At 43.8% G+C, this 22,947-nt stretch overlaps 1 protein-coding gene across 1 annotated transcript; it reads right to left on the reverse strand.

Moving 5' to 3' along the window:
* Window positions 1–2,724: 2,724 nt before the first annotated feature.
* TOR1AIP2 (torsin 1A interacting protein 2) lies at window positions 2,725–19,037 on the reverse strand. Its single transcript, XM_063134373.1, has 5 exons — window positions 18,824–19,037; window positions 12,443–12,627; window positions 9,730–10,431; window positions 7,045–7,167; window positions 2,725–4,555 (listed from the first exon to the last, which is right to left on the reverse strand). Exons 2-5 carry the CDS (start codon window positions 12,474–12,476, stop codon window positions 3,762–3,764), a joined length of 1,653 nt encoding a protein of 550 aa, XP_062990443.1. The 5' UTR covers window positions 12,477–12,627; window positions 18,824–19,037; the 3' UTR covers window positions 2,725–3,761.
* Window positions 19,038–22,947: the final 3,910 nt, after the last annotated feature.

Here is a 22,947-nt window from a genome sequence, read left to right on the forward strand (position 1 = left end):
TCAGAGGACAATCCTGTACACCAGCGGTCCCCGACCTTTTTGGCACCAGGGACCGGTTTCGTGGAAGACAATTTTTCCACGGACTGGGGGTGGGGTTGCGGGGATGGTCTAGGGAAGCCCCCCCCCCCACTCCAGCATCCTAGCTTCGCTTCAGCTGGCCCAGAGCGGCTTCCGGGTGGGCGCACCGTTCCGAAGCCGCCCCTCCACCCCCACCCCAGCGTCCTGGCTTCACTTCGGCTGGGCAAGCGAGATGGCGCCCCGCGCCCAGGAACACTGGGTGGGGGTGGGGGGGTGAAAGCAGCTCATCTGCGCGGCCTGGTTCCTAACAGGCCACGGACCGGGACCGGTCTGTGGCCCGGGGGTTGGGGACCCCTGCTGTACATGTTTAGAGGGGGGGACTCTTACATACAACTCCCATGCTGAGAGTTGTAACAGTTTTTCCTGTCTAAACATGCATAAGATTGCACCCTCAATCTAACAGACTTCCGTTTACTTTTCTTGCTTAAAGTTACAAACTTTTAAAATAAAACATAAAACTGCATTGACATGTTGTACAGAGTGATGCAAAGAAAGACAGACAGTGCTCTTTCCGTAAATGAAATGGCTCTGCAGAGTGTTCCTGATAATATGATCTGTTTTACACCGAATTTTATTTTACAGAAAATAAAGTTTATTTTAAAGTGCTTCATTCTTATTCTTTACTTGCACAGATTTGTAGTGTAACTTAAACATTACAACCCTAATTTTACTTCCTTGTTTATTTGCTCGCTAGCAGTGCTGCCAACTGACCAAAAGCCCTAACCTGGCCTACTCTTGTGGCTTTAGCAGCAGCTTGCACAAATCAGAATGTGAAGCTTTTTACTGGAAGGGGGTATGCATTATGACCTGGTAACTGCTGCGGATTAAACTGTTAGTGGCACAGCACAAAAGGTGGCCATGCTATTCAAACTAATTCATATTGTAGCTGCACATTCCACTTCAAAGTGGCAAACCCCCACAACAAAGACCGTGAACTTGCCTTGCTAACAGCTTTGGACTGGAGACATGAAACAGCTGGATTCAGGCTGATCTGGGCCTTTTCCTAAAGCAGCATGCACAATCTTAATGATCTCTGATCATTCCTCTTCCTTTGTGAATAACCTTCTAATGCAAGAGAGTATAGAACAGCCACCTTTGTTTCATTCTGCCCTAGCATGAAATTCCCCAGGAGATAAACAGAGGGAACAGCAGGAGAAATTAAGGGCTGCAATCCTGTGCGCCATTTCTAGGGAAGAGGCCCTACTGAATATGCTGTGACTTATTTCTGAAAGTGCAAACAGCACAGAAGTGAAATAATTAACATAGCAGCTAATGAAGGAATGAAATACAATGCAATTACCGTATTTCTTCATTTCTAAGACACACTTTTCCCCCCATATAAACATCTTTAAAAACGGGGTGCGTCTTAGAATCGCAGGCGTGTCTTAGGGGTTTTTTTTCCTGTTGGTGTTACTGAAATTAGTGTGTGTCTTACAATCGATGGCGTCTTACAATCGAAGAAATACGGTATTGCAATGTTAAAATAATAGATGCGGATGTGGAACATGCTTGCATCTCCCCTTTAAAAAGAGGGATCAGACTCTAACAAAAAAAACACAAACCTGTAGAATGTAAAAGGAGGCATTTCTTTTGGCATAAAGTTTGTTCGCATTTACTTTGGAGCAGATTTGTCCTGAGAAATTCCATTTATATGGCACAGTCCAACTGTTTCAGCATTCTGTCTTAACTTCCACACCAAATTACTATTTGCCATGTACTGCTTCCTGCATTTGCATCCCCCATTCTGACTAGCTTTGCTTCTTAGTTTACGACTGGGGTGAGGAGCCTCTTTCAGGCTGAGGTCCCAATTCGATTTCAGAGAAGCCCTCTGGAGCCACATTCCAGTGGTGGGAGGGGCCAAAGGTCAAGGCCAAAAATACAAAACATTCCAGCATATTGGAACCTAAAAGTTCTTAATGCCAGTAATGAAGTCTTAGGAGAGGCAACCTTTTAGAATGGGGGAAACAGGGCACTAAGCCAGGAAACCACCAAATGACTGGTGGCTGAGGGAAAGGGGGCGGGGGACTGGATATGGCCTGTAGGCCTGAGGTTCCCCACCCATGGTTTACAATGCTTCAGTTGAGATTCTCTACTCATTTTCACATGCTCAAGCCATGTCTGAAGCAGCAGGTATATATTCATCTTGCAGTAGCTGCATGGTGCTGCACCCAATTGTCCTGCAATGAGGGCTGGGAGCATTTATCTCCACTAGGTTATCACACACCTATCTATTTCCCATTTAAATTGAAACAATTACCCTCAATACCGTTCTTCCTTACTAACACAGTAGTGCTTTCTACCTCACACAAGGCTGACTTTCTGAATTTGAATTGTGGAGTTCTGGGCTCCACAATTCAAGAAGGACGCAGACAAGCTGGAGCGTGTTCAGAGGAGGGCAACCAGGATGATCAGGGGTCTGGAAACAAAGCCCTATGAAGAGAGACTGAAAGAACTGGGCATGTTTAGCCTGGAGAAGAGAAGGCTGAGGGGAGACATGAGAGCACTCTTCAAATACTTAAAAGGTTGTCACACAGAGGAGGGCCAGGATCTCTTCTCGATCCTCCCAGAGTGCAGGACACGGAATAACGGGCTCAAGTTAAAGGAAGCCAGATTCCAGCTGGACATCAGGAAAAACTTCCTGACTGTTAGAGCAGTACGACAATGGAACCAGTTACCTAGGGAGGTTGTGGGCTCTCCCACACTCGAGGCCTTCAAGAGGCAGCTGGACAACCAATTGTCAGGGATGCTTTAGGGTGGATTCCTGCATTGAGCAGGGGGTTGGACTCTATGGCCTTGTAGGCCCCTTCCAACTCTGCTATTCTATGATTCTATGACTTGTTCAACTTCCTACCCCAAAACACAGAAAGAAAGAGCTGTGCAATTTGCTAAGGTACACCCAAGGGTAAATCTGCATGGGCCTTAAGTGGTTTTGCTAATTTAATGCATTAAATTCACACATACCCTGAGCTCAGTCTGTGCTGGTCTCCACCTTTATGTACAACATTTGGGCCAATCTAAGACGAATGGTTTGTGGCATTCTTTCTATGCTTTTGATTAAGTGCCAGACATTCAGCAAGGACCTTGCACATACACTAAACTCTGCAGTGCAGACAGCCTCCAAGATATCACAGTTGGTTACAGTGGTGGAATTGGCTACTTAATGCATGAGGAGTTAATATAAACTACTAGAACCTCCCAAATTTCTGGTATGTTTGATAAAGTGGATTGGTCACTCTGCACACAAGGATTTCATCTACATAAAAAAAAGCTGGAAGACAGCATCACTTTAAAACTAATGTTTAAGAAGGGCAGATTCTACTAAGAGCAGTTTTCAGTGACTTGTCTCCTTTCCATTTTCCTCCAGTGACCAAATCGTTCTGGATGTATGATGTGCAAGAGTGAAATATCACCCTTTGGTCTGTTACCTAATTTAAAACAGAAAAACATCGTGCCCAGGTTGTATCACAAATGCGGAGCAGCTTCGAAAAAGATCCAATTGCTACATTGCTCATTTTGTCAAGGAAGTCAGGATCAAAGCTGTTATCAAAACGAATCATTTGTCTAAAACTAGCTCATTCCCCATGACTACTTCCAGAGCCCAGCTTGGCATACAGCCTCTCCGAAAGGCTCTTCTGATTGGTGCAAAGCCTGCAGAGCTTTCTGCCTCTCCCATGAAGGCCACCTCAGTCACCCCTTGGTCCAGTTTGCCAAAGGCAGCCGTGGTCCTCTATCACTTGCAGAGGAAAGACCGGCAGGACTAAATGCGATATGCGGCTCCACAGCCCACTCAGTTTGTCTGTGTCCATGTGGTTGTAGGAACTGGGCGTGTCCGAGTTTGTGAACTTGGCCCAGAGAAAGTCCCGCACGTTTTCTTCCACAAGCTGGAGACCAATGTTGGGCTCCAGTTTCTCATCCTCCAGCAAAACAGTCAAAATCAGGGCCACGTCTTTGAAGGCCGCACTCTCGTGGTCACAGTACTTGTAGAAGATTAAGGTGGAACCTGCCGGGAGCGACTCAAACCGATGCACCACGGCTGCCTTCCGTCCTCCACGGAAGCCAGAGCTCAACTCCTCGTCAACTGCCAGCTTGGCATGGTCGCTGTTCAGAGTGGATTTCGAAGCTCCGTCTACCTGGATCGTACTGCTCTCAAGGGACGATGAATAGGCATCGGCTATCTGGGTGCTCAGGCAATTCAGGGTCGCTTCGGCTTTCTGGGCAGCGGTGAAGATTAAGATCGCCGGCTGAGTGTGCTGGGAAGCATTGAGGTGTTTCTGCAGGACCGTTCGGACCCGTCCCCACAGGTAAGGGCTCTGACCAGGGAAGCTGTCCTTCAGCGGATCAAACCTAGACAGGAAGGCCACCACAGCTGGATTTCTTGGCACATGTGGGGAGCTGGAAGTGTAGTAGCCGCTGATGCTTATGCAAATGGCAGCCAAAACCACCATAACTCCCAGAACAATTCCAGCGGAAGGAAACCCTAATAACCCAGGGTGGGGAACAGGGAGCGGAAAGAGACAGAAAATGGTTCAGAAAGGAGCACAAGGTCACAAATCATCCATGTGGCTGTAGGCTCATGGCAGCACGTTATTAAGCTCCCAGATCCACAGAATTCGTCATCTTTTATTTGGCCTGAATAAGAGGTCTGTGTTTTTGAAAAGCTTGCTTTCTCTGAAACTTGTAGAAGGTAACTGAATAAAACGTATTCCACTTCCGTTTCGTATTTCTCTCCCATTTTTTTAAAACCCTAAAGCAGCCTTCCTCAACCTGTGGCACTCCAGATGTGTTGGACTGCAACTCCCAGAATGCCCCAGCCAGCTGCTGGCTGGGGCATTCTGGGAGATGCAGTCCAACACATCTGGAGCGCCACAGGTTGAGGAAGGCTGCCCTAAAGTCTAGGAAAGACTGTTGATTTCTCAAGTCATGCTTATTAGAAAAGCGTCTTCTGTCATGTTTAGTCCTTAAAAAGTCCTATAACGCCCACCTTTCCCCAGTCAGGAATGCTGGCTGGGGCATATCGGGAGTTGTAGACTTTTCCCTGTCTAAACAATGCATAGGATTGCACCCTTCAAAATCATTTCCATAAAGGTTTCTTATCATACTACCAAAATGTATTCAGCAATACACAGTTTGATTGTGTTTCATTTAGTCGGACCTTTTGTCTGCAGAAGCCCAGATTAAATTTTAAATTCCCCATACGGATACAGCAAGTGTCAACATTTTCACTGCAAATTTCTCCCTGCCTCAGGTCGCTGTGGCTGAGGGCAGCAGTGGGGAAACGCGAGATGTCATGATATCAGGACATGGGCAAGTTCTACTAGAAATTATCAAACGGGGAACTATTTATTTATTTAAAGTATGTAGTAGCTACACAACAGCTACCATTTTCAGCCACAGCGACATGTTTAGCTCAATTTTAAAATGATTATATTGTATTTAAATATCCAGAGGGAGAGGCAGGTAAGAAATATATTATTATTGTTGTTGTTGTTGTTGTTGTTGTTATTATTATTATTATTATTATTATTATTATTATTATTATTATTAGTTTGGCCCTTACTTATCTATCTTGGGTAGTTTACTGCTGACTATGGAAAATAATCCAATCAACATCCGGCTTTCAGAAATGTGCATACCCTTAAGGGCTGCCTTAAAATAAAATAAAATAAAATAAAAATACACAATGTTTGCACGGACGTGGCTCTCTACATGTCAGAGTAAGGTTGGTTGTAGATGATTCTGTACATGTGGGAGCTGGAGGAAGGGATATAGTGATACATTTATTTAGTTTGTACATAACAGCAGTAATTAACCCGGGATTTGCCAGAGTTGTGTGCTGCTGCCATTTCGAATATGCAATCTCCTATCAGAGGTTATTTCATGATGTGCAAACCCAGTCGCTATGACTTGGTTTTCACAATCAAAACAAGGGTTGTTTTGATCATAAGCTACAATCACTTGGGGATCATATAACCCATGGCTTGTTGTTGGGTTATTTGAGGGTTGTTTCCCTTTCAATCAAGCCATGCCACCCAGATTTAAACAACACAAGCTGGCGTCGGGTGGGTAATTAGGCTAATGGCACCCAGCATATGCCTCTGATTAAAACAAGCAGCTCTGGTTTAAGCCACGGTGACTGGCTTGATCATGGGAATTGGCCCTATGGGTTAATCATGGGGTTAAACAACCTACAGATTGGCCTGGTTCACATGTAAAGAAAACCCAAAATATGGATTGTCATTAAATCATGGGTTGTTGCTGAATTGTGGATTACCATTGTTTGCGAACTGTGCTCTGCAGTTTCAGTATGGGTTGTAAACGAAGAACAACCCAGGAAGAGAATTCATGGTTTGTTGTTGGGTTGTAAACCATAGTGCAGGGTTCACACATGACAATCCACAATTCAACAATAACCTACAATTCAGCGACAACCCATGCTCAACCCAGACTCTGGGTTGTCATTATGCATAAACCAGGTCTAACCCAAGAACTAATTGTAGGTTATCTGTGGGTTGTTTCATCCACAATTAACCCATAGTGTCCATGTTCAGAAGTCACAAAATAACCTCCAATCAGGCCAATCGGAGGTTGCATTTTCAAATAGTGGCAGTACACAGCAGGCATGGGGTGCAGCAAATCGTGTGTTAATTAACCGATGATTTGCTGCCATTATGTGCAAACTGGGCCACTGGATAATTTGCTTGGTTTTCCCCCCTTTTGACTTGTATTATAAAATACATGATCTATTATGTTCTTAATTTGGCAGCCTTCGTCTTACTCAATAAACTCTGATTAATTGTAAAAATATACAACTTTGAATACTAAGAACTGTAGTAACATTTAAAATACAACATGGACTGGAACTACCTATTTCCTTGTGTAAAGAATGTAATTTTTGTTCTTTTTACCAATTATTAATTGTTGCTTATTTGATCAGATACATAGAGGCAAATGTATTCTTAATGTTACCTCGAAGAAGCTGATGATGATTCTCCATCAGTTCCCCTGTGCTCTGATTGCGTACTTCTTGTGATTGGCACTGACTTGCCTCTTCTGAATAGAGTTCAGTCTTTGATTTGCTCACTGAGTATCCTGCATTTAAAAAGGCACTTCAGTGTTACTAGAAATAACTTGTGGCTTCACCAACGAATTATAGCCTTTCCCAACCTTGACCCCCTAGATGGTGTTGGACTACAACTCCCATCACCACTAGCCAGTTAGGCCAATGGTTGGGGACGATGGGAGTTATATTCCAACCATATCTGGGACTCAAGTTTAAGAAAGGTTGCAATAGAGAGTGTGTCCAGGGAGCATGTAGACGACTGGTTTAGGGCGAATGTGAAGGTAAAACTAGATGCTTCCATAATGTTTATAGCACATACAGACCTGGTTCGCACATAACACTAACCCATGGTTTATTTAACTCATGGGTTGTTGAATTCTAGATAGTGATGTGTGAACAAGGTTTGTTAACCATGAACAACCCAGAAACAGAATCCATAGTTTATTGTTGGGTTGTGAACTCTGGGTTGTTTTATACCATGGGTTGTCATTGCATGTGAACCCAGAAATGTGGCCTGTTTATGGTTTGTTTCAGCACGTTACACTGGTAGCAGGCAAGAGTGGTAAGAAACAACAACTGGGCCTCCTCTACATGCCAGTACTACAGCGCCACAAAAGCATTTGGGATACAGGGAGGAAATGGGTGAAGGAAGAGGGAAACAACCCAGGGATTGAGAAAACAAACCATGGTTTGTTTGATAGTCTGCCATACAAACCCTGGGTAGGGCAGCAAACCATGGTTTAAACATGGGCTAAATAAATGAATTAGTATTATGTGTAAACCAGGTCTCAGGAAATATACAGAAAAATTATATAGACTTTCATTGAAGTAAGCAGCTACTCAGCAAGTTAAGTAGCAAAACCACCCTCTCGGCCCTCATCTTAAACCTCTCGGCCAGGTTTAAGATTCTTGTACTTGTGTACAAAGCCCTAAACAACTTGGGACCAGGATACCTGAGAGAGCGCCTTCTCCCTTACCAACCTGCCCGGTCACTGAGGTCATCCGAGGGCCTGCTCCTGGTGGTTCCACCTAGATCCATCCTCCGATTGGAATCCACCAGGGGAAGAGCCTTCAGCGTGGTGGCGCCCCTCCTGTGGAATTCCCTGCCTCTGGAGGTCAGGCAGGCTCCAACCTTGTACTCCTTTCGGCACCTCCTGAAAACATCTTTATTCCAAGAAGCCTTTCTTTAACATGCAGCCTTGGATTTCTGTGTTGTTGTTGTTTTGCTTCTTTTTAAATTTTGTTTTAACTGTTTTATTCTGTTTTTATTTTCATTTTACCTTGTACACCGCTCCAAAATTTTTTCAATGAGGAGTGGTATATAAATATTCTAAATAAATAAATAATAAATAAATCTGTCTTTCTGCCATTATTATTCTGCCATTCTATGTCTGTCTTCTCTAGCTAGGAAGCAAAATAAAAGGACTAATAAAGAGTACACACACAAATATAGCGATTCCACAAACCATTAAAAATACAGGACAGTTCTGAAAAATCACCTTGGCCTGTTCAGACATCACACTAAGCCACCATATTTAAGACTTTTGGCCTAACTATGGTGGCTTAATGTGTGGTATGGGGGGAAACCACTACCACGATGGTTTAGGAACCACTCCAGCTAACCATCCACCTACAGCAGGGTAAAGGGCCAGCGGTGTGGCTTACAGTGAGGTGTGGTGGGCTACCCAGTGGTTAAAACAGTTTCCATGAGGTTTCTAGGTTGCGACCATAAAGTCTGCCGGCAAGAGTGACTGGAACTTCTGGTGGCATTCATGCTGCAGCAGAGTTTCTCTATGGTCATGCAGCCATTTTTTGGGTATTTTTCAACAGAGGCCTCAGTGAGCTGTGGAGGAGGCTGGGATGTGTAGTACACTGCATGTAGATATGTGCCCTAACTACGGAGGGTGGGTGGATAGTGGAACCACATGGCATCATGTGGTTCCACAGTTGTATGGCAGGCCCACTTGCAGTAGTTCCACTAACTTTTCCCTCTTTATAATAGTTTCCCTAACCACCACCCTCCTTGTGCGTCTGAATGGGTCCCTTATAAACTATTGTGCTGCTATACAACAACCAAGTTCTTTACATAAAGAAGTTATCTAGACATCTGCAGGGCCGCCATGAAACTGTAAATAATCTATTAGAATTCTACGCATTATTTCTCATATTTTAAAAAACAAAAACTTGAAAAATGTGTGGGTATAAATTCCAGGAAGTCTGAATGGGCTAACAAGAGTCAGGAGTGGTATGTTTTTCCTTCCAGTCTATTCTCCAATTCTAAAACCTATTGCCTACCTAAATGCATGAGCATCAACAAGCTTCTCCACTTAAAGAACAAAAAATAAAGAGTTTCCACATTGCATCAAGTTTTCAAAATCATGTAATTAGAATCAATTTTATGCAACATTTGTATTTTGCATACTTTATTGCAGTTGCTTGATTTAAATATGTTGATCCTGAGTTGGTTTGTTTTAAACTGATCACTTTTTTGTGTGTAGCAAATAACTAAATAAATCCAGTTCAGCTTACTTATTAAAAACAAATATGGACCAGATTATTGGGTTTCCTCATCAAGGAGGTTGTTGTCTTACCTTCACTGAAGGATCTCTTCCTCTCAGTACCTCCAGGCTTTTGAACTAATTGTTCCATTTCTTTGTCCAATGGATCTTCTTTTGTTTCTTCAAGATGTTCCGACGAGAGTTGGCTTTGCTGGGTCACGGAACTTCTTGTTTCTTCTGGGATGCTTTTGGGTAAACTGTTTTTCTGTTCTTTTGGAGAATCTTGCACGGGAACTTGGGTCGAACATTCACTCTTTTCATCTGAGGAATCTACCTTATCTTTGCCTACAGAAGTGTCAGGTAAGGTAGCTGAACCCGGGAGAAGTCCCATGTTGCATCCTGAAGGGCCACTGGTCTCAGGATGGTCCGATGAGTGCTGGCTTCTTGTTGTTGTTGTTGTTTCTTCTGGGATGCTTTTGGGCAAACTGTTTTTCTCTTTCGTTGGAGAATCTTGCGAGGGAATTTGGCTCGAACACTCACTCTTTTCATCTGAGGAATCCACCATATCTTTGCCTGAAGAACTGTCAGGTAAGGTAGCTGAACCAGGGAGAAGTCCTACATTGCATCCTGGAGGGCTACTGGTCTCTGTTTTTAACAGAATTGCATGAGAATCCGAATGCCTTTCCAACAAGGAATCCTTTCTTGTTTCTTCCATTTCATTTTGTTCAGTGCTGGCAAATGTATTTTCACTATCTGGGGGCCTCTGTGATGTCGGCTCCTCTCCTTCAGGGAATTCTGTATTGGCCAATACATAAAAAGTGTTGGCAGCTGTGCAATGATCACATGATTTTGATTTGCAATTTATTTCAAACTTTCTATGGGCTCAAGAAACTGAGGAAGTACGACATGCCACATCCAGTGAATTACTACAAGCCCTTATTTCAAACTGTTTCTCTTTTTATTGTTGTTAAGCATCTTAATTGTCTCTTGTTTGAAGTTTAGCTTTGTTATTCTTGTAAGCCATGTTGCAAGCTTTTGGTTGAAACATGGCCTAAAATAACTTAAATAAATCCGTAAAATAGGGCTGGTTTTACCATTGCATATGGTCTATCGCATTTATATCCTGCCCTTCCTTCAAGGGGCTCAAGGTCATAAATCCCATTTAACCCTCTGACATGTGAGTGTCTATCCCAAGATTTTACAGATGACTGGAGATTTCACTCCAGGCATCTCCAATAACTTCATGTTCAACAGTCTACTGGGGCTGCTTGATGTTTTCTGGAGAGCTCCTCAGTACTCTGGAGCTGTGTCCAACTTAGTCATGTCTAAACTTCAATAAAGTAAATGATTTCTGTCTTGGGAGTGTGTGAGCACTTGGGATCACTTAAACTGTAACTTGAAACTGTGGGTTGCTTAGCTGCAAAGTTTGGGATGGCTGAGAAAGAGAGAGGAGATGACATCGTAACAGAATCATTGCCCTGTCTGGTCATCCTCCAGCTGCACAGTATGCTCTACCTCTACCACCACCACCACCACCACCATCCCTAACCTGATAAATAAGATAATTCTGAAAGACCTACCCCGATTCAGGGTTGAAATGATATTTCATATGAAAGGGAAGCCCATGGGCTTTTGATTATGGGACAGCTTGCACATAACAGTTCAGTGTACCTTTGAGTTTCTTTATTTTTTGTGCTAGATTTTTGTTTGCTTTGGGGGTGATATCTGGAAGTGCAGTTTTGAGATGCTACTCATGCAACCCTATGCAGTTACTAGGCCTGTGCAAGCCTCGGGCCTCGGATTCAGAAATCCGAATCACGGAGACCATTTTATGACAGATCCACTATTTTATGACGGATCCACCATTTTCTTGCACAGGCCTAGGCCCCCATACAGCCTACAACTCCCAGCATGCAGTGCCTGGGACAGCTGTACTTACCAGGGCCCAAGAACAGAGGGAATACATGAATTCGCTGCCACCATAGCCAGCTCCTCCGCACGATTGCCAGCTCCTCCATGCAATCTCTGGCTTCCCAGGACGATCAGCCGTTGCTGCCGCAATCCAAAAGTCTCCATTGATCCTGGAGGGGTCCCTGTGACTTCCGCAGGTGCCGTGCAGCTGCCTGCTTCAGAGGCCTGCAGGGCACCTGCAGGCGGTGCAGGGCACCTGCAGAAGTCAAGGAGAACCCTCCAGGGTCAATGGAGTCTTCCAGATTGTGGCGGCAGCAGCCGATCGTCCTGGGAAGCCGGTGATCATCCTGGGAAGCTGGCGACATTTTAACACTTGGTATAGGTTCAGCAGAAGTAGAACATTTTCCAGCCCCTGATTTTTTAAAAAGCTGGTTCGCACAACATGACAAGACAGAGGACGAGGTGAGTAGGGGTTGTCGCTCAACCATGGTTTGTTGTTGAATCATGGGCTATTGTGTTCTGTGAACCCAGTAGTGCTAACCATGGTGTGTTAACCACAAGCAGCCCGCAGTTCCCAATCCAGCAATAAACCATTGGGTCACTCCACAGGTTGTTCATGATTAACAAACTATGGTTTGTTATCACAGTTGCGTTCACACAACACAACAACCTATTATTCAACAACCCACAGTTCAACCCATACTCAACCTGTACTCTGGCTTGTCATGCTGTGTGAATCCAGCCACCAGCTCACCCTTGTTAAAAACAAAGTCAGTACAGACTTTTATTAACATAAATATACTGGACTCAAATCTATTTTCCCTGTATATGTTTTGGTTTTGTTGTAGAGATTTCTGGACAAACCAGTTATACCATGTATGATGTACAGCCATACCATTTTGAGCAGTCTGCTTGATCTCCTCTGTCATCTTCTCCTGAGTTTTGAAGTCTTAATTTGTTTAGTGTCACCTTCTGGTTCAATCAAAGAGCAGCCTTTTATATATTCTGAATGGCTTGGCAGGTTGCAAGCAGGTTGCATATACCATTCCCCTGAGGTCTTGGAACATAAGGCTTGTCCAGCTAAAGAGAAAATTAAAATTAAATATCAGAAATGATGACTCATTAAGGCAGCAACCCTATGTCCCCCAGACAGCATTTGCGGAGACATAAGATTGTTCAGTTTCCATGCTCCAAGGTCGGAAACAGGGCTCCAGTCTCGAAGCCCAGAAACCACACTCCCCTCCCCCTCCTCCTAATGGCCAGTGCGGTTCTGGCTATGTCTGCACACTTAGACATGGAGGTATGGAGGGGAGAAGCCTGGGATATCGGCCATACATTTTCTATGGCTGCCCAGCTTCCTTCTCTCCACCTCCAGTGCCACTGTTGGGCAGTAAAATTGCCCATCTAGCAGAAATGCGGGATGGCTGGAATGGGGTGGTAAAGATTGTCTCTGCACTCTAGCGGCCCTGTATTGGATACTCAGCAGCCTCCAAGTTTGAAGGCTGCCAACTATCTTCATAGGATTGTGCCTATGATAAATCTTCTTAACTAAGGCTGCAATCCTAAACTCACTCGTTGCAGAGTAAGTCTCACTGAACTCAATTTGAGTCACTTCTGAATAAACATGCTTAGGCACCACTCCATAACTCAAGAGATTTCATGCCACATTTCTAAAGCTACGTAGTTCTTTTAAGTTGCTGATCAAAACCCTAACAAATTCATACAACATGAATGAATTGTGCATGGATTAAGAAATATTGGGTTGTATCCAGAGTAGCACTTAGCAGAGTTCTGCTTGTGCTTGAGGAAGGGGGCAGGGAGGCAATCTTCGTAATTCCTCCTTCCTCCTGCAGTCTCTATACCTCCTGAAGAACCATTCTGGAGGGCTGGGAGACCCACTGGAGTAGAAAGAGAGGGGCAGAAGAAGGAAGACTGTCTCCCAGTTTCCTTCCTCCTGCAGGAGCCTCTACATTCATTCACAGAATGGTCAATCTGGATCCAACCCATAATATATTGGCCGCAAACTAATACAAATATAGAAGAGATTGTTTAATCTTATGAAACTTGTTAAATATATCAGAAATATTATAGTAGTCAGCCAGTGATCATTGGATAAAGAAGTAATGAGACCATGGCAAAAAAATGGAATTGATTTATGCAGGGAATAGCTTTGTCTTGTTAGCTGGTTATTCCTTAAATTTTCCAGATTTTGCATTGCTCAATAATAGTTACAACAAAAATCATAAAAAGAATGAAATCAATTTTTGCAAGTTATGGTATACTTTCCAAGGTGGTAACAGATAATGGACCACAATTTAGATGTGCAGAATTTAAAAAATATTCAGTGGAATATTGGCTGGCTTCAGACAGCATGATAACCAATGGTGGTTTAAATAGTCAACGGTTGGTTATTTAACCCACCTTGGATTGTATTGTATGGAGGGATGTTCATTTATATAGAAAAGGCTGCCATAACTAAATGCTTCTGGAAGAGGCATTGATTCTGCTTTAGAATTATTTTTTTCTAATATGGCTATATTCAAATTATTTAATATTAATCTAATTATTCTTTAAGAAAAACCCAGTAGTTTCAGTTCTTAAAAAAAGCAACCTAATTTAATTGTTTCAAACTGATTTTACATTTTAAAAAATAAAATACTTTTTATCTATCCTGAAGGGAAAACAAGTGCAGACAATATACAAGGAGGAGATCTACCACAGAAATCTTCAAAGGCTTACTGAAAATTGCTAAAGCATTGCATGGTTATCATATGTACTAGAATGCATTACAAGTGAGAGCTCTAAAACAAAATGTTGCAGTATATCCCCACTGATAAGAGTACTTCTTTACAGGGCACCAGACAGCCAAGAACAAGAGATCTGTGGTGTTTAGACCTCCAGGGCCATTTCTACATCTGCCTTTTTTCCAGGGATCATCCTGGGATCATCCCTGTGCATCCAAATGACACACAGGGGATCCCGGGAGCAGGCGGGGACGATCCCTCCATTTTCCTGGGATAATCCTTAGGTGTAGAAAGGGCCCAGATTGGGAGAGATTTTCATATGGGGGTAAGAGATCATGGATAGTCCCCCTGCTGGCCCCAAACCTGTGCAGCGCTAGAGGGCTGCTGGCCCCAAACCTGAGTATTTTATAGCTATATAGTAAGAGCACCCTGTTCTGGAGATGGAAAGGCATCTCCCCATTGCTAATCCGGCCCCATCCATTCCTACCCCTGCCTTCTAGGATACTTACTATAGGCTGTAAGGGGCTTGAGATTTAGGGTGGATTCCTGCATTGAGCAGGGGGTTGGACTCGATGGCCTTGTAGGTCCCTTCCAACTCTGCTATTCTATGTTTCTATGAGCAAGTCAATTTCCTCTCTTCCTATGCTTTGTTTTCCTTAGTGAAGGGTCTATTAATTGATACACAAACACTCCCTTTCTCAGGTCTCAGGGCCAAACTAGAACATCATTAAGAGGTGTTTTTTGTTTGTTTGTTTTTACAAAAATAAATAAATAGCAGCTGAGCTGAGGGGTGGAACCATTGTCCTGATCTGGATCAGCCAACATCTCTTATTTGCCCAAGGAGGAAATTTTCCATTGTGTACATAAGAACATAAGTAGAGCCACGCTGGATCACACCAAGGGTCCACCTAGCCCAGCATTCTATTCACACAGTAACCAATCAGCTGCCCATGGGAAACCCACAAGCAGGACAAAAATGAAACAAAATCCTCCCACCCATGTTCCCCAGTAAGTGGTGTGCATTGAAGGGTTGGACTCAATGGCCTTGTAGGCCCCTTTCAACTCTGCTATTCTATGATTCTATGCATAGGAATACCATCTCTTATAACGGTGGTAACATATAGCCATTGATAGCTTTATCCTCCATGAATCTGTCTAAAACTCTTTTAAAGCCATCCAAATTGGTGGCCACTGTGGTAGTGAATTCCATAGTTTATCTCTGTGCTCTGTGAAGAAATACTTCCTTTTATCTGTCCTGAATCTCCCACCAGTGTAAGTTCCTTTAATTTCTAAGTAGGGATGACAGTGGATGCAGCCCATAGCAAGCAAATCCTAGGACAACCCAGGGTGAACCCATTTCACTTCCAAACTTAATAGGCACTCGGTGATCTTAGTTTGCTGTTCGAAGGAATGATCATATTATGTGGTATTCTATAGTTTTTATAGATTTTATTAGACATTATTGCCTATTTGTATATTTTGTATTTTTTAGTCTTGAGAGGGTTTTACCCTTAAAGGCAGAGGGGATGGGGTGGGAGATCTAAAGGAACCAGATGTTAGGCAGGCAGTGCTGGACAATCAGTTAAGTCAGTGGAAACTTGAGATACAGAATATCAGGGTGTTTGTGGAAAACAAACAAAAGAAAATGGAGAGCAAGGAGGGGGAGAGAGGGAACTGGCCTGCTTAAACCCCACATATTTTTTAGTAGTAAGAGTCCTGGGCAGGATCTACACTATAACAGTTTATAATGGTATTGACAACTGTTCTGGCCCAGGACATATTCCATATACCATTTTCAAAACGTTTTCAAGACGTTATATCCTGTGTGGTATAGATCAGGCCCTAGAGTGAGAGATTAGGGTTTGAGGGATGAATACAATGAATTTTTTTTAAAAAAACCTCCTTCTCCCTACACTATATAGAGATATTTCAGAAGGAAGGAAAAGAAATGGGACACCTTTTCCCTTTCCTACTCTCCAGAACAACCATCCACTTACTACATAGCCATAAAATAAAATGGAGCTGGCAGTCCTCTAATTCTATATAGGACAGCAGTGGAAAGCCAGGGGTGCTGTCCATTACCTCTTCTCCACTACTGAAATTCTTCCCCTCACCCAAGGAGGCCTGAGCAGCACTTCCACTGTTCAAGACTGTCTGGTGCCCTGACAAACAGCATTCCCTTTAAGGGAGGGTATTGAACCGCAGGCCCATGGGCCGTATCTGGCCTGGCTAGGGTCAGATATCTTGCCCTTCAGGGTTTTCTAGATGGCCATGATGCCCCCTTTGCCCCAATTGCCAATTGTTTTGTGATTTCTTGGCTCGTGGTAATTTTTTACCCATTCTAAAAGGCTGAAATGCAGGCTTAGTTACTAGCAGTAGGAGGTTCAAGCCGAAATATGCTGGTATTTTTGGCCCTGTCTTCTTTTGCCTTCAGCCTCGTCACCCACTTGAATGGGGCCACTGAAAGTTTCTCAGAAATGGAATTTGTCCATCAGGTAGAAAGGAGTTCGACAGTTCTGTCTAAGGAGTAGAGATTCATTGCAACATTGTGTTGCAGGTCCCACTTGTACCTTTAAATATTGGAGTTCAATAGGCTAGTCACCTGTGATTACAGTAACCAAGGAAGCATGTAAAGCATGCTTGTACTTGTGTACAAAGCCCTAAACAACTTGGGACCAGGATACCCGTGAGAGCGCCTTCTCCCCTACCAACCTGCCCAGTCACTGAGGTCATCCGAGGGCATGCTCCTGGTGGTTCCACGTAGACCCATCCTCCGATTGGAGTCCACCAAGGGAAGAGACTTCAGTGTGGTGGCCCCCCTCCTATAGAATTCCCTGTCTCTGGAGGTCAGGCAGGAGCCAACATTGTATTCCTTTCAGCGCCTCCTGAAAATGTCCTTGTTCCAGGAAGCCTTTCCTTAACGACCAGCCACACCTCACGGTTCACTTTTCAATTTGCTTCTTTTAAAAATCTATTTTAAGGTGTTTTATTTTGGTTTTTATTGTATTTTATCTCGTATACCGCTCCGAAATTTTGAATGGGGAGCGTATATAAATATTGTAAATAAATAAATAAAGCTTGTAAAACAGGGGAGCTGTTTTGGCCTACAACTCCCATGAACCTTTTCTACTGGCTCTGCTGGCTAGGGCAGATTGGAGTTGTACAAATTGGCCAGCCCAATGTAAAGAGTGACCTGTGATTATTATGATGTTTAATATATCAAAAGATCCTTTGTGTATTAAGCACCACCCTTCACAAAAGTGTTACAAAAGTAACACTTGAACAATAATACCACAAGCTATGTGCAAAATGCTGAATGTCAAAATGCGGGAACACAACCAGCAACAGCAACGTCCTCATAACCCTCTCTAAAACTACCCAGACCTGCCTAGTTGGCAAACTGCAAGTTGAGGTGAATTTCCCTTGATCTGTGGAGGCGTTTCAGAAAGCAAAGGAGAGGGAAGTTGTTGCTGTTTTTTAAAGAAGAGAAATTCCCAAGAGATCTGAAAAGAGGAGTCGCCTAGTTTTACCAGTTTCAAGACACCTATATTTCTTGCATCTCATAGCAGTCTCAAATGTATTAAAAGAAGCCTTCCCCAACCTGGTGCCCTCCAGATGTGCAGGACTACAACTCACACCATCCCTCGCCAACATTGGCCACGTTGTCTGCAGATGATGGGAGTTGTAGTCCACCACCCTCGGACGACGCCAGGTTAGGGGAAAAGGTTAGGGGAAAATCTCACAACACTGTTCACACTGGGGCCAGATCTATGCCTTGTGTCAAATCATTAAGAATGTGGAATAAAAAGCAGGATATAACACTATGAAAGCGGTATATAGAATGTGGATTGTGCCCCAACAGATAAGTGCACTTCAATAACACTATAAGGTAATCTAGCCTCAGACATCGCTACTACCAGGCTGGCGAACCAAAGGAGACGAAAACACCGGCCCATTTGGCGATTTTTGGCCATAGCTAGACCCAAGGCTTATCCCCGGATCGTCCAGGGGTCAAACCTGTTCATCTTGCTATTTACTGTTTTACTCTGTACAGCACCATGTACATTGATGGTGCTATATAAATAATAATAATAATAATCTAGGTGAAACACAGGGGATTCAGTGCTCAGGCAGGGGCGAAACCTGGATGATCCCAGGATAAACCTTAGGTCTAGCTGTGGCCTTTAAGCACATCGAACCTGTTCGGATAACCTTCACCTAAGTTGGTACAGAAACTTTGGTACAGAAAGAGCCCTTCTAATCTACACCAAGCAGGATATGACACTTTGAAAAGGGTTTGAAAACTGTATCTGGAGTGTGTCCTGGGCCCCAACAGTTGTCATTACTGTTATAAAACGTTTTAAAGCAGTAGTGTAGATCCTGCCTGGGAAAGATGAACGGGGTCGGTTCCTTCTCCCCGACAGTGCCAGGTTTGTAATTCAAAGAATTATGAAGGCAATTGTCAGGGGGAAGCGAGTCAAATTCACGGCTCACGCTGGTTCCAAGGCTCGCCTATTCCTCTGCTTTCTTACCTCCTCTTGTGCGTCTCCTCCTCCTCCTCTCCCTCTCTCTCTCTCCAGGAAGTAAAGATGAGAAGACTGAGACGCCCCTTTACTTTGCAGAAAGTTACTTCTGGCGGGCCTTCCTCTTTTGTGCGTCTTTCCCTGTCCCTTGTCGTGTTCAAGGAGGTTGTTTTGCAGAGAGATTATTCCGTTCGCAGCTTCCCCACAACTTCCTAGAAGCAGAACTGCGAGCACACCCGTAATTTCAATTTTGATCAACGTCAACAGGATTTCTTCCTATAGTACGAGGTTTCCCACTGGGATGCTGGGATATGTAGTACGAAGCGGCGTTTCCTGGTCGAGATAAACGGCTGCAAAGATAATCGGTCGGGGCAATGTTCCTTCCAGCCTGGAATGTGCTGTTGTGTCCCCGGTTTCCTTCTCCATCAACATCCCCGGCGCTGTGCCTTATTGAGCAATGCAGGCACCTTTAGCTGGAAGGGCAAAGTATTCACCCACCCACCCCTTTGCTTTAGTAAGATGGTCAGATGCAAAAGAGGGCAGGGCTGTTGCTTCTTTCTAGCTGTCTAGAAGAGAATGTTTCGGTGTGCCAGTGCACAAGTGCACAAAAGTACATATTAATAGTAGGGTGACCATATGGAAAGGAGGACAGGGCTCCTGTATCTTTAACAGTTGTATTGAAAAGAAAATTTCAGCAGGCGTCATTTGTATGCATGCAGCACCTGGAGAATTCCCTCTTCATCACACCAGTTAAAGCCTCAGGAGCTATACTAGAGTGACCAGATTTAAAAGAGGGCACCTGCAGCTTTAACTGTTGTGATGAAGAGGGAATTTCACCAGGTTCTGCATATATACAAATAGCACCTGCTGAAGCTTCCATTTCAATACAACTGTTAAAGATACAGTAGCCCTGTCCTCCTTTTCATATGGTCACCTTAATTAATAGAGAGGGAAGAGTTTGGAGATACTAGTTTTTTGCTGTGACAAGCACATTCAGCCTGATGAGGGGAGGGAGGGGAGCTGCTGAGTAAGAGGTTTGGTAAAAGGCAGGATTACACTAAAGTCCCAAGTTCACGGTATATATCTCAGATGGAAGCCTGGTAAATTACTGTTAGGAACATAAACTACAATCCTATACTCACTTACCTGGGAGTTCAGTTGAGTCACTGAGCATCATCAGACAAGCGTTTTATTGCACACTCGTTACTGGGCACTCGTGGATTTTCGTGGGCCCTATTCATGATGTTATCCACCTCCTGTGCGTCTCCTGCCCCTTCTAGCCTTCTTCCCATGACAAAAAAAGACTCTGGTAAGTCCGATTTATTTTTAGAGATGGAACTTGCTGCTATCTCCTGCTGTGTGCAGGAGAAGCAGCGCAATAAAAACAGCCCACTGAACAAGTCACATGGACGTTGAGGTTCATCCCACGTACACTTTTGTTCTGGTTCACCCTCGAATTATCCCATTTCGGTTATATAGTGCTTATATAGCATATGAAAACATGTAAATTACACCTCTGCTGTAGCGCGTTGCGGAGATCCCTTGAGGTTCACTCACACATGTTGTTATCCCCACCCCCAAGATCTACTTTGTACCTCCTCCTACCGTTTATTGGTTGTTTGAAGTGGGGACAACTCCCCCTCTGATAACAGGGATTGGGATTTGCTTCTCTTGTTACTGAACACCAAGGTAGAATGTTATGTAAGACTGCAGTAAACTCTTTTGCATGCTTACTCAGTAAATAAATCCCATTGAGTTCAATGGAATGCATTTCCAAATTAGAGCCCCTCGGATTGCAGTCTTAATTTTTCCAACTTTAAAAAAGGGTGGGGGAAACAGGGTGGGGGAAATGGGGTGGGTTGGGGAGCAAAGCGAGGTTGGAAGTGGCCATCTCAACTCCCAGTGTACAGAGGAGGAGACTTCAAATGTAGTGCCAGGACCTCCAATGACAGAGAAATTGAGAGGGAAATCACAGTTAGTGAGAGGATTAAGCCATCCTTTCCCGTGTGGGGGCTTCCAATAAAAACTGGACCCCCATTATTTAAAAAAGAAAAGAAAAAGGTGGGGAGATGCACGATCCCCCCATGGAGAATGTTTCTATCTCTGCTTCCCCCTGTTTGTGTCTCCTGCCACCCCCCACTCAGCTTCACATGCTCAAAGGAATGGAAGTACGATCTGTGTCCTTCCCCCACCAACTCCCGTTCAAATAAGAACAAGAGCAACACATGTCTTTAGGGAGACGATTCAATAAGAGAACAGACACTCAGCCTGTGTCTGTGATGTTGGGAGGAGCCCCACCCCCATGGAAAACAAGGAGGGGGTAGAGGAATGGGGCAGAGCGGGAAGGAAAAGGACACACACACACCAATTCAGAAGCAGCCAAAGGACTTTGCTTGAAACTGACAAGACATTTGGGTGAAACTGACCAGCCTTGTATTGCTTTGAATAGCGCTCTTAGGGACCTATGGACCAGTGGAAAACTATAAACTGTAAGGGTTTAAGGGAAGAAAATTTTAAAAATTATATATAATCAATGGATGAAACAATCTGATTAAAATTTGGTATACTGAAAGCCCTCCTTAAGACCTTCCACTGTGCCAATTTGGATCTCTTTATCTTTAAAAATGAGGGTGCTGCTGGCAAGGAGGTTGCATTTTCCATATGCTTTGAAGCAAAGGCTTCATTAAAAACACACACAAATCTAAAGTGTCTCTCCCCACCCCACCTTCCTTTCCTCCCTCACAGTCCTGTATATATGTGGGTGAGGGTTGTTTCTGCTACTTTTTGCTTGTTAAACTGGGGATTAGCCGGTCCTGTTTCCCCCACAAGGAGAGAATGGGGGATTTCGGAAGCAGGAGAAGGAAAGGTTTTCAATTGGCACACCCCTCTCTTTCGTCAGCAATAACCCCCTTTGAAACCAGCGCAATGAAATGATGTTTGAAAATACATGTTAACGTTTGAGCAATGTGCTTTCACATGACTGGAAGAACCAGACTTTCCATGCATCAAAATATTTCGCTATGAGGGGCAGAAGAACCGCAATCACAGCAGGACATAGTCGACATCATCGGAACATCCGCCTCATTTGAGTCCATTGCATAGAATTCACTGCAGCAGCACAATATTAGGCTGGTGGGATGAAGCCTGTTGTTTACTTCCTCTTCTCTGTGAGAAAGATGAAGTATTGAGCAATAAAAGTAGAGGTGGAGAAGTGATAGTAGGGAACCGTGATCTCCCCTGATGGAGGAAATTATTTCTAAGAAGAGAGACATGTATAGGATTGCACTGACAATAATGTAAGAAGAGCCTTGCTGAATTATTCTAAAGGTCTCAGAGCTAGCCCAAAGTATTCGGCTCAGTCAATAATCTTACAAGATTTTATAGATGGTTAAACGCAGCTGAGGAGCAGAAGCATGTTCAAGGCTGTTCAGCGAATCCATGGGTAATGGATTTGATGCAGAATTCCAGTTCCAACACTCACCCTAGCCATTGGGGCATGCTAACTTAGTTTTAAAATGATCCATATAGAAAATAAGTAAGAAATTGTTTTTCAAACACAAGCTTCTTGCAAGCCACTTGCTGAATTGCAGCAGTATCATGAAACGTGCATGTCCATTCTCAGTGATAAGGGGAAAGCATCTCTCAATCATTTACTAGTGAGAAATAGTGCTTCTGCTGTGAATAAATAATATATATCCTGGCTCCAGAAACAACTTTTGAGAATATAAGAGTCCTGTTAGACTAAAGACCAGTCTAGACCAGTGTCCTGTTTCCCATAGTAGTTAATCAGATGCTCCCCTGGAGCATCTGATAAGCAGGACATGAGGGCAATAAGCAGGACATGAGGGCAATAAGCCTCTTCTGCTGCTATTTCCTATCAACCGATATTCAGAAAAATGCTGCCCCCAATTTAGTTATTGGACCAGTTTGCACGCCATGGTAAGGCAAGCTGTAAATAAGTCACAGTGGGTTGACTGTTTGCTCACTAACCCACATTGCTCCCAACAGATGATCAGGCACCCTGATTTGTTTTCCTCTTAGTCCTCCCACCTGCTCCCAGTACATATCCCAGGAGCCCTCATGGCTTTGCTACAGAGGAATATTTTCCCACCACCTCCCTGCCTGTTAGATCG

The sequence above is a fragment of the Elgaria multicarinata genome, chromosome 1, assembly GCF_023053635.1.
Source record: "Elgaria multicarinata webbii isolate HBS135686 ecotype San Diego chromosome 1, rElgMul1.1.pri, whole genome shotgun sequence".
Taxonomy (NCBI): domain Eukaryota; kingdom Metazoa; phylum Chordata; class Lepidosauria; order Squamata; family Anguidae; genus Elgaria; species Elgaria multicarinata.

Coding starts and splice junctions, on each gene's coding strand:
- TOR1AIP2 (XM_063134373.1), bottom strand. CDS start 12,476: ATGACAGAGGAGATCAAGCAGACTGCTCAAAATG. Junction 7,168..9,729: donor GAAGAGATCCTTCAGTGAAG/GTAAGACAACAA, acceptor TTTTAAATGCAG/GATACTCAGTGAGCAAATCA. Junction 4,556..7,044: donor TCATCATCAGCTTCTTCGAG/GTAACATTAAGA, acceptor CTGGGTTATTAG/GGTTTCCTTCCGCTGGAATT.